At 32.5% G+C, this 11,817-nt stretch overlaps 1 protein-coding gene across 2 annotated transcripts; it reads right to left on the bottom strand.

Moving 5' to 3' along the window:
* Positions 1–5,775: 5,775 nt before the first annotated feature.
* Positions 5,776–11,018, bottom strand: Bm10676 (Uncharacterized protein; the record flags this gene model as incomplete). 2 transcript variants are annotated; one of them, XM_043076919.1, is made up of 16 exons in its annotated part: positions 5,776–5,895; positions 6,062–6,164; positions 6,569–6,713; positions 6,990–7,075; positions 7,151–7,236; positions 7,518–7,756; positions 7,950–8,028; positions 8,347–8,441; positions 8,650–8,710; positions 8,886–8,999; positions 9,224–9,324; positions 9,570–9,644; positions 10,104–10,187; positions 10,306–10,399; positions 10,654–10,854; positions 11,007–11,018. In XM_043076919.1, the coding sequence occupies 16 exons, from the start codon at positions 11,016–11,018 to the stop codon at positions 5,776–5,778; spliced, it is 1,695 nt and encodes a 564-aa protein (XP_042932853.1). The 2 variants fall into 2 exon arrangements, with proteins under 2 accessions (XP_042932853.1, XP_042932854.1); XM_043076920.1 differs by lacking the exons at positions 8,886–8,999; positions 9,224–9,324; positions 9,570–9,644; ... (2 more) ...; positions 10,654–10,854; positions 11,007–11,018 and having other exon boundaries at positions 8,650–8,683.
* Between the last annotated feature and the right edge of the window lie 799 nt (positions 11,019–11,817).

Raw genomic sequence — 11,817 nt, 5'->3', positions numbered from 1 at the left:
ATGTTAAAATTTGTAAGTACACATGAATTTTAATATCAGCCCTCTAAAAGCATGTTAAAATTTGGATAGATGTACTAGAAAACTGGAAACCATCGATTTGAATCCAAAAATTTCTTCCCAAACCAGAAACTTTTCCTGTATTCTTTTTTTTTTTTTTTTTTTGAAGCTTTCAAATGATGCAAATATTACACTAAAAAAAAAAATAAATGAAATAAAACTGATTAAAATAGTCTCAGAATAACAAGAATAAATTAGGTTCAATACATCGAATATCAGGAAATACTGGAAGATCTAACAAAATTATATAGCCACTAATTATAATTATTCCAAGCAGTCATGATATTTATTTCTGTTGCTGCTTATTAGTATGTTATCAACAAATCATTAATATCTGCGATCAAGAAAAATGGTTTGAAGTTTTGGATAAAACTGCGGAAATGTTCAATAGAGAAGTAATATAACAATATGAATATAAAAAATACTACTCAATAAAATTGCTTAGAATTTTCTTCCAATAGTAACTTCTTCACTCATATTTTGGACAGAGGAAAAAATTTATTTACAAAAGCGTACAGAACTTGCCAACCTTGACAAACTGATTACCATCCAAACAAATAATCATGCAGAACCTGAAAAGAAACAGGAAGAAAATAATAGAAATCCTGAATCTATTCAACACCCACTTTCTTTCATTTATCCTTCAAAATGTCTAAGAACATTGCTTTTTACAATATTCTAATAGTTATTTATATTATGTTTCCTCCTCGAGTTTGCTAAATTTGATCACAAAAAAGGTCGAGAAATTATACGTCGAAATTGATGTTACAAATACTTGAAGTAAAACAGAATTAATCCAAATTCGAATTATTAACTGGAAATGAAGTAGCTGCCAAAAATGGTGTAGATTAGAGAAGATATAATATTAAATAATTAAAATACTCAATTATAGGAATCTTAAGCTCATGTCTAAAATCGATGGCGCTACTATTCCCTTCTTTTAAGCAGTGTGAGGAATGCCACATTTCCCTGTGCATTCCAAAAATGAATAACAAATTCAAGAAAGAAGTGTATCGAGAATAATTTTCTATGCTGAATAAATAATGCTATTCGCCTTGCTCCTGTTTCCTAGCACGCTGTGTATGTCTCATTTCGTAAAAACTCTTCAACTTTACGTTGGGCTTCACTTTTGCATAGGCTCCTCGATAAATTCAATACAAACTGAACAGCAAAATGAAAGGATTGTGGTTAGATTAGCCAAAAAGATCAGATCCTTTACATGCAATCGGACAACCAATTGGCCTATTGGTGGTATCTAACTTTCAAAATAACTTTTTTGTGACTGTTCCTTAGATTAGTGCACTATTACGAAATGCCAAGTGACGAAAAATGACGTTCAATTCTCAACAAGAGGACAGTTCAAGGCCAAGAGTAGTAATGAAATCATTAAGTTTTTTTTGCATTATTTCCAGAATTCTACCAATTTTTCTCATGTTTTTTTCATTCCATTGTGTTAGAAACATTTATTTGCATATGAAATTTCATATATTTCAACAATTTGTTGGGAGAAAAACTTCGTAACATTAATGGTTATCGTGCCACCATTAAAAAGCAAAAGATGTCTCATAATTTTCTACAACTTTTCTTTTGCTTTTATGACACACTTTGAAGAAAACCATTAAGAAACACAATTCAAGAATATATTCTTGGAGGAATTTCCGAAATTTCACGATAACTTTAATCCTCAAAAACAACTCATCTAGTTTTTAAAATTCAACTCTTCAAAAAAACAACAAATCAATAGTTCGCAACGGATAATAGTTAAAATATAACACTTTCTCTATGTATTAGAATTTAAAACTCCAAGAAATCAATAAATATAAATTGAATAAAGTGATATGATGGCCAAAAATTTAGACTTTTGGAGAAAATGATGTAAAGTCTTTTATTTAGAAAGAGCGATGCATTCCGGCCCTTGCAAATAAGTACCTTGAAGGTATCAAGTGTGCATGATTAAATGAGTGAGAATAAAAGACAATAATATGAGACGGAGAGAGAGATGAAAGTCTCCCTCTTACCTTTCTCTTCAGGACATCTTGTTCCTTTCTCAGCCAGGAAAAATTTTTTTCTTCAAATGTTAATGGGTCCCCTTTCAGTCTTCATGAAAATCAATAACACTGATAATCATAATGAAGAGACTGTTATGGCCAAGAAATGATAAGGGAGTAATTCAAGACAAGCGTTATTTTGGGAAGTCTACCCATAATAACAAACTAACAAATACACGTCGAAAATGCAATGCAATCTTAGCTCGAAATCTCTCATCCTTAGAGCAATTAAAATTACCTTTTCAGCATTTGACAATGCTAGTGCCTAATGCATGTATGTATGTAAGTGTATGTATGTGTGTGTGTGTGTTTGTATGAGTGAAGGCAAATACTTGCAATTGATTTGACTGAATCCAAGCAATACGGCATCTGTTTTGCAGAGAGTTAGTTCTTGTCTATTAGTCAGAAATAAACTAAAGAGAGTTACTCTCGACTGATAGGATTGTTTGGGCCACTCTGTATGTGTTGTGTGCGCATACGTGTGGGCGCGCAACCTATTGCTTTAGACGAATTTTCCCATCGATGTCATATGAGAAGTATATTTGTAAAGCTTTCTATAGATGTTTGGAGGATTGTAGAATTTTTTCGATCACCGTGTGAGGATATGTGAAGTACCACAGTCTGTTCGTTCATCACTTCACTTGGATTTCAGTGATCCTGATTATCTGGTATTGGCCGATATATACGTTATCGATTCCGCAAAAACAACCTGACAAAAGCCATGTAAATCCGGACTTAGACTTTTAACATGAATCGAAAGAAAAGAAATAAAGCAGAGCTCATTGTCAAATTTTAAGGAAGGGAAAAAAGATAAAAAAATTGAGGCTTAAAGTACAAGTCAGCTAAAGAGCCATAAGAAAAAGGATACGAAATAGGAATGACATATGTCAATATTGCATGATTGCATGGGTTCACTCAAGTTTGTTATTAATTTCATTGAAAGAGCTCTCTGGGCGCATAATGCCACTGAAGAGAGAATGCGTGAAAGTAAACAATTTGAATTCCGATCTTACCTACTTTTTACACAAGTACATGATGCGCTCAAAAAAGAGTCACGTTATGGGCGTTTCAATGTTACCTCTCCTACGGTCACCATCTACCTACCTATATATTTGTTCTGTAATTTAAGCTTGATGCATATTGATTCATACTTGAGATCTAATAGACTCTGAGATTATATATCCCAAGCTTTTCAACATGGTATTCGTCAAGTACTTTAATGGACAATTAACTGATCAACGAAGTTTAAAAAGGCATAACGAGCATTTAGACAATTTATTATTATTATTGTTTATTCAATTTATCAGTTACAAGAATTATAACTAATTGAAGTAAACAACTAAATTACAAAGAAGTCTCTTGAAATAATGGGATGACAGACATAAAGATGTGATAGAATCCAGGAAAAACAAAATTTTCGACATCAGCATAGAGATTGAAGTCCAAATGGATAGCTCATCATTTGCAGGAATATATTGACTTGGGATCTCACCTGCATTGCAAACTAATCTCATCAACACCTTTCTCTCATTTTATAGGTAGGTTCAGTTAACTTCCATGTACTTCACTACTTCTAATGGATGTAGTAAGCAGTGATTGGATAAATTCATAAACCAACAGTCGGCTTGGCGATTAATTCAGCAAGTGAACGTAAGTGTAACTTATTATTGGTAAAAAGAAGTCAAGAAGTATTTTTCAGTATCCTTAATCTACTTCATTTGAATTGTTTAAAATCTAGGCATCCGAATCATGAATTAGGAAGAAAAAGTGCTGATGATGCACTGACCAACTTATCAAACATAAACACATCTATAGCCGACAGGTACAGCTGGTTTGCTGATGTATGAGGAATACACAGAACCACAGATGACAGCTACACACACATGCATATCAAGAGATGACAACAAAATGTGAACCATCCTACGTGATTTGCGAGAGTTTTGGAAAGCAAGTGTGCGTAAAGTGAGGTGGGTTTCAATAAGCCAAAGCCACTGCTTAACCCAGTTGCTACTACATCCTTCCCACATTCCTCTTGAATATAGTTTGTGGTCATAAGTAATTCAAATTGCCATTAACGAAGCCATGAAACGAAATTCCCAGTGCTTCACCTATTTCAAAATGGAAATAGACCCCACCTACCTCAATTGCTCGGTTTATGAGTCGAAGTACATCATAACCAGTCCCTCGCCTCATTTTATAATAAAAATGAACAACTTTATTCACATGAAGTAAAAAGGAAAACAATTATAGTTATTCGTATGCAACCAAACAACTGGCAATTGCAAAAACCTTTCTCCTTTTTTTAAGATCTAAATCAACATTCCAAGTCCTCCAGAATGATTCGATGTGACCAGATTGACTTTCTTGAGTGGCAAATGCCACTTCGAAATTATTCTAACAACTTGTTAAAGCGAAAACATCACTTGACAGTTTTTGCAAAAAGCTCAGAAAAATAAGATTTGAATTAGGGATAACATTGCATTGTCGGTCCATCATAGAAATTGATTCAAAACATTAAGGGTTAATTAATGACGAGAAACGTTAGTGGCGCGGCTCTTAACTGTAACTATGTCACACCTTTCTCACGGAAAATTTTAGAAAAATTATCGATTTCTTGTTTCTGATACCATGCAGCGTCAGATAATCAATCAGCAAGTTTAAAAATTTTAAGGTACTGCTGCTTCAAACAACAAGAAACAAACAAGTGATCAAAAAAGAATATGGTAATGTAATATACAGGAGGGAAAAGTATATCATCTCATATGGAGTAATAGGCTCACACAGTAGTTTGACTCATTTCTCACAATTTCAAACCAACCAAAGAAATGAGACTATCTATAAGATCGATTAAATGAACTACCTCTTCCAACCCTTTTTAATGCTTACATTCCGTTAACTCCTTCATTTTATAATCAATAAGCACTTCCATTGCAATTTCTTGATCTTAAAAGATATGCAGTTCATATCTGCAGAATATACATTTCAAAAATTCATGGGAAATAATAAACTGAGAAGTTCGACAATTAGATACAAATCTCAAATGTTTTCAGTTGTGTAAGATATTTGTTTCCACTTATTTCTACAATCCTTAAGTGTTGCTTAGGAATGTAGCCTTTAAATGCCATATGTTTAAAAACAAACTTAAAAAATGCCATATGAACTTAAAAAATGAACAAACTTAAAAAATGCCATATGATTTCAATGAAATAAAATTTACATTGCAGAAGAAAAAATTTCTCACAATGACATAATCGATTGTGATATACAAAATTTTCGTGATCGCCTGCCTGCATCGATGATGCTTTCTGAAGTTGATATACTGGGTCCTATGTAACAAAATGAATTGGAATCAAATACAACACAGTTACGCTTTTAATATTTTTCTTATTTTTACAATTGTTTCAAATTTTTTGAATGGTAAATGTTTTGAATGCTAATCAATTTTTTTAAATAGGTGCTCACTGTAGCCTATGATAGTTCTAGATGAACTGTTGATACTATAAATGTTCATTAATGTGTTTCAAAAAGTCCTGTTCTTTCTTTGTTCAGTTACAGGAAAGTGAACTTAATTCCTCACAGTCACTGGCATTTACAGTGAATTAAAAAATGGTGATAAAAGTCTTCGACAGATCAAAAGTAATTTTCAGATATATGGTCTATGGAACAAGTATCACCGTTTTTTTTCACTTCCCGATGAATCATAGCAGTTATTACAGCCACTGTAGATTTCCATTTTTTTTTCCTGAACAACTTTGCCTTCGCTATTTCGTCGGTCATTTCTTGATTTATCCTGTGTTGGACATTAACAAAATGTGTCGAGAAAAAAAATGAACCCTACAACAATGCTGGTACGTTCATCGCACTGATACAGTAAGTCACAACAATTTCTTAAATTGTTGACATGATTAAATTTTATTAAATTTTCAAATTTGGAAAAGAATTAGTATACTTCTTACTGAAATATGTGATTTCGGCATTATTCGCGGGTCGAACATTACAGGTTCCGCAGTTCCGTTATTCGAGAAAAGATTTAGAAGAACCGGAATAGTTTCACCATACCTAAGTGAAACTGATACTTGTTAGAAAAATGGACTAAATATCAAAGTTAAAAACAAAAACAACAAAAATTTGATTTGCTGTAAAGTTCGAAAGATGGCATAGTTTTGACTTATCAAAAATGAGAAATAAACATCGGATTTCGTGAATATTGCTAGTGTTTATCGAACTCTTTGAATTTTCATTGTTTCAGATAACTAATTTATTATTCCGAATTTTTCACTAATAGCTTCGCTGTCAAATTTGTCTACAGAAATACCTAAAAATTCAGAGGTTTAAATCATCGACTGCAATCAATTTAGTCGTTAATTTTAATATTAAGAAATATATGGAAACATTACAGTTGTCTGCGGTTAAAATAAAATCCCGTTCCAACAAATTTTTCTTATCAAAAAACGTAAATATACTTTTCATCTTCCTTTCCACCGCAATCCTTATCAGAAGACAAACTAATGAGATTTGTATTATTTTTGAACTTTGTTAGCTCCACTGTGATTTCCTCTCCTTCCAATCTAACACTGGATTTCATTTCACTTCGTTCTGAATGCTTTCCTGTAATTAATTCAGTTAAGGCAATTCTATGGTTAATATATTAATGATTTGCTACAGTTAACAGTTAATATAGATATATGTTACGTAGAACGGAACTGACGAACGGATGAAAATATATAACCAGATTCAAACATATTTGAATCTTAATCCAATCATCGCATATATCTTCCAGCCATTCTCAGTTTTAATTGATATCTAGACATAACAGATAAAGCATTCGTTCATTTATGATGTTAATAAGAGAAAGGCACGATTAAGTTGTTAATAAAGCACCACTTGCGGCTTGCTGCAGTTCTTTTGTCTGCGTCGTGCTCATCTCCAAATGGTCGAGCACCTTGCATTCTTTCAGTCTTTTGGAAAATCTGTAAAATGATATATTCTACTGCTATTCTAAACAATTTTCTTTTTTCAAAAATAAGGAATGGTAAATGACTTACAGGCTTAAGACATTAAGATCCATCTGACCGGTATATTCTACAGTTTCTACTTCATTTTGAAGTCCGTGCTTTTTCTGAACAAATTTCTAAAAGTAGACAAAAATTTGTTTAAATACAAGCAAAAAAAAAATCTTACTTCCCTAACTTCCTTCTTCACAGAATTTAGGAACTTCCTCTAAATTAACAAAAATTTAGTGGTAGAACATAAAAGTAAAAAGAGCAAAGAAATACTGTTATACAAAAATGTTTCCTTGCTCTTTAACTTTTCTATTTTTCAGCGCAGTTGTTATTCACATCCCCAAATATACTTTATTCTTGCCGTTCGCAGAATCCCAGGTGATTTCCTGTAACCAAGTTTCTGCTGTACGTTGATCTCAGAATTAGGTTGTGTTACTAAAGCGGTCTTCGTGAATGTATGATTATTTCCAACATTACTTTGACGACCATCCGATGGTTGAACAGATGAACTCTCTAGAGCTAGAATAGGAGGCAAAGGAAGAGATATTTCATGAAGCGTTGGATTTATCACGGGATTTCTTAAGAAGTCTGAATAGTCTGGAGGTCGACTACTGTTAACATCAAATGATGGCTGTAGACGTGATAAACCTGTAAAACATTCGAAAGAATATAAGAGATGTGGACATAATATAAAGCTAAATCTGTTCAGTACGTTGTACATGCATAAAGAAAAAAAAGAATAAAGAATTCAATTTCTGGTAAAAGTGCTTTTTCTTTACCTCCGACTATAGAGTTTATTAACAACGTTTCTGTGAAAGTAGAAGACAAGTCAATTACATACCAGGAATTTTTGAAGGATTATTAGGACCAGCTGGAAGGCTACTTTCAAATATTCTTGGTTGTTTCTGAATTGTCGATATCTAAAGTTATTTACTTTGGAGAATGAGGATAGTGAATTCTTTGCCTCTGTTCAACAGAAATGTAAATCATTTGTAATGCTAAGTTCCAAATACTACGTCAGTGATAACGATCTGACACTGCAAGTTCTTGAAAACAAGAGGGAAAATGGACATATACCATATAATAATAACTGTTCGATGAACAACATGTGAAATGACATGACAATTAGCTCTAACTGTAAGTTTTCTATTGGGTTCATTCGTGCTTTTTGCTACAATGCATCACATTGCATAGTGAAGCAGTCCTACTGATTCTGACAATCATCAAATAAAAATTACCGAATCTTGGTTCTTATCCAGTAATAATTTTGGCCTCCTTTCAGTATACACAATATGCTTTGTCGATTCGAAACACATATTCGAATTCATTGTTCCTATAAATGATAAATTCCTAAGAATTTTGATATAAAAATGGACTAGAAATGGTTAGAAAGCGGTAATCTAACATTTCTGATAACACTAATGATTACTATATACCGCACACTTATCTGTCATAAAAATGAAACCTTCCACCATAGTTTATTTTTTTGTTTCGAAAAATAATAAATTCAAAAATAAATTTTTTTTTGTATGAAGTATTACCTAAGACAGGATTTCGAGACACACCAGATTCCATCGTTTGCAGATGGCTTGATGTACGTTTCTAAAATCAATTAAAATCGAGAAAAGTAACACTTAATAAAGCGAAAGGTATAAATGCAAAAAATATATTTCACCAGAGGTTTTTTTAAAGTTTAAAACAATGAGCTACGGTGATAATATTTACACGGTTTGCAAGAAAAACTGTAATACATAAGTTTCACTTTCTTTATTTTTACCGCTTTTTTTGGATTATCGTTAATAAGAGCTGAAATACGAGTTTTGTCAGTTATTTTCACTGGTAATTTCTTTTGTTTCTTTTGCGTGTCTCCATCAACTTTTTCGGGTGGTTTCTGAAATTCGTATTGGCAAATATAGTTCGAAAACTTTTACCTCTTCAGTGGTGCTTCAATCTTGGCTTGATTAGTCACTTCTCACTGCATTCTTGATAGTAGGTTATCATTAAGAAGGCTTGAATAATACTTTTGCAATTTCTTAGTCAACATTCGGAAAAAAAGCTTTCCCTCATTACATGATGATTAGGCAATAGTTATGTTAGAAAAAAAGTTTTTATTACATTCTTTTTTTGCTGCTCTTCTAAGAGCATTTGTTCTTTCAGTCGCCATGCTGCTTGTCTTGCTGGTGTAACAGCACGTTCCTTTGGTCCAAGTTCAACATCTGTAGCAAATTTCAATGAGCTTATAACAAGTGATCCTCACATATAATCATTTAATGAAATATTAAATACAGATAAAATAAAAAAGTAACAATTTTAATGGAGTAGTAAATTAAGCAAAAAATTACAGTAGAGAATTATGTCAATCTTCCAAACCATTTAAAATTTATAGTATATGTAATTGGTAAATTATGAAGCTATAAATTATAAAACTTAAACATAAAACAAAGTTTTTACACCACATTACCTTCCACATAAATTTTGGGTGATTCTATTATTGATATGTGAATTTGGTCATCATCCAATGAACTGTTCATTCCATCTGTAAGTGAACAATGAGGTAAAGAAAGCAATCACAACATGATGCAAAAATCTTTTGTGATTTTTTAATTCATGAACTGTTCTGAATCACTGCAGCTCCACATCCTGAATTATGGCATCCTTAGATCTCATTTTTCTGAGTGGTAAAAGCATTTGAGAAATTTTTATTAGACATAAAGTGAAAATAAAAACTTACGAACTTTAGAAAACCACCTACAAAAACTATTTTTTTATCAGGAAGTAAATATGATCTTCCCAATATATCAAGATGCGCTAGGAACGATGTTACGATTCGTAAAAGTCTACTAATATGGCTCAGTATAACTTTAAGTTAATAAAAACACTGAAGTAGAAATTTTTAAGATATAATAATGAATGGAACAGTCTTCCACAACTTTAGAGATATTCCAAAAACATTTGTGGAAAAAGTAAAAGAAAAAATAAAGAAACAAAAAAACACCGAATGAGCACTGAACATTTGATTCAACAGCTTGCTCAGCTGTGATATTGCCATTAATTTCAGCTAATTGATTTGCTTGTTTTGCTGAAATGATAGGAACAATGAAGTATAGAGAAAAATTATTTCTTGAAACCTCTCCAATTTTTTCCTGATTGAAAAAAAGGCAAAATAAATTTGCAATTTGTTTTCTAAACTATGTTACCTCTTTTAACAGAGCAGTGCATTGCTAGCAACTTTGCTCGGTCTAGTGCTGTCAAACTTTCTAAAACATCATCTGAATATTGTAACAGCTTTATCTGAAAATTTATTGTTTGCACTAACTTTTTAATCAAGACGAAAACTTAGACTGTAAGTTTGGGAGATTAGATAGAAGAGAAAAGAGAAATGAAATTTGAACATAAACGTTGGAAAAGACTGCTGAGTAGTATACAAAAAAGTAGGAAGATCTCTAAGAAAAATCCTTTAATCGAAAAAAAGACCTCATTTCCATCGTCATTTTGTATAAGAAAAGGAAACGATAAAGATAAATTTACTCCTCTTCCCAATTAACCTTTTTGCCCCGACGCTTGCAAATCGCTAAATGGCGAAAAATTTGTAATACGGTTCCAAATTGAGCTGTGCACCCCTTAGCACCACAGGCAAACAATGCCAAGTCTAGGTGCTTTCGACAAAAATGTTCCTCGAAGTCATCGTAAGTATCGAATGCTTCCTTACATTCTCCGCCATCTACCGATGCAAGACACCAAAGCTCCTAAAAATAAACAACATATAACATTTTTTGTAATATAGACAATTAAGTGATGAAATAGAATTAAGAGAAGGGTAAAGATAGACAATGGAATGAAAATTAAAATCCAAATATTAAGAAATAAAAGAATGACAAGTAACCCATAGGCAACCCACCGAACAATCCATCCGACCACTTCAATCGCTTTCCTGAAATGTGCAATAAATATGATGCATGTCGAACGTGCTGGTGATGCACATGTCAGATTCAAATGTATGACTAAGTCAATCACATGATAAAAGTGTTGATCATAGCTTTTCACATCATTGGAACTCATTCTTAACGTGCGCATTATATTGGAAGAATCAGCGCACGATTCTATATTTTACCAAAAAATAATGGCACTACGTACCCAGAGAATCTATGAAATGCTAAGTTATGACCTTAAATTGAACTACTACTTTCCTCTGCCTATATACAGCATTCAATCATTAAGTTATGTCGGATACAGAAATATGTAAATTACAGCATTTCGGTGAGTTAGCTTCCCGACTTGACTATCCACATGAAACTCTTACTTTTTTATCTATTTTAGCGAAATCTAAGATGGACTGTCCCATTTCTCTTATTTAGTTAACTCACAATACTGAATTGCTCATACCTTCATGGAACAAATAATAATTAAAGATAGAAAGCAATCGTATAGCAGAACTCTCGCATTGTCATTATTGACAATCTTTCACGACAATGGACTAAAACGATTGCATGCAATCTACATCCCAGCATCCATTGTCGACACAGCCGAAATCAAATTTTCACACACGATCTCGTCAACTGGAAAGGTAAAACTTATATAAAAAGTAGCCATTGGAGCAGAAGTCACCACACGCCACTGAAGCAGTCGAATCAGTTACTGAACGTGATGACAATAGTATTACGTTTTAACGACAGATATCTATACCCAAAGACAATATCCAAATATATCCA

This window comes from Brugia malayi, assembly GCF_000002995.4.
Source record: "Brugia malayi strain FR3 genome assembly, contig: Bm_v4_Chr1_scaffold_001, whole genome shotgun sequence".
In the NCBI taxonomy this organism is placed as follows: domain Eukaryota; kingdom Metazoa; phylum Nematoda; class Chromadorea; order Rhabditida; family Onchocercidae; genus Brugia; species Brugia malayi.
This window is presented reverse-complemented; position numbering and strand designations above follow the sequence as displayed.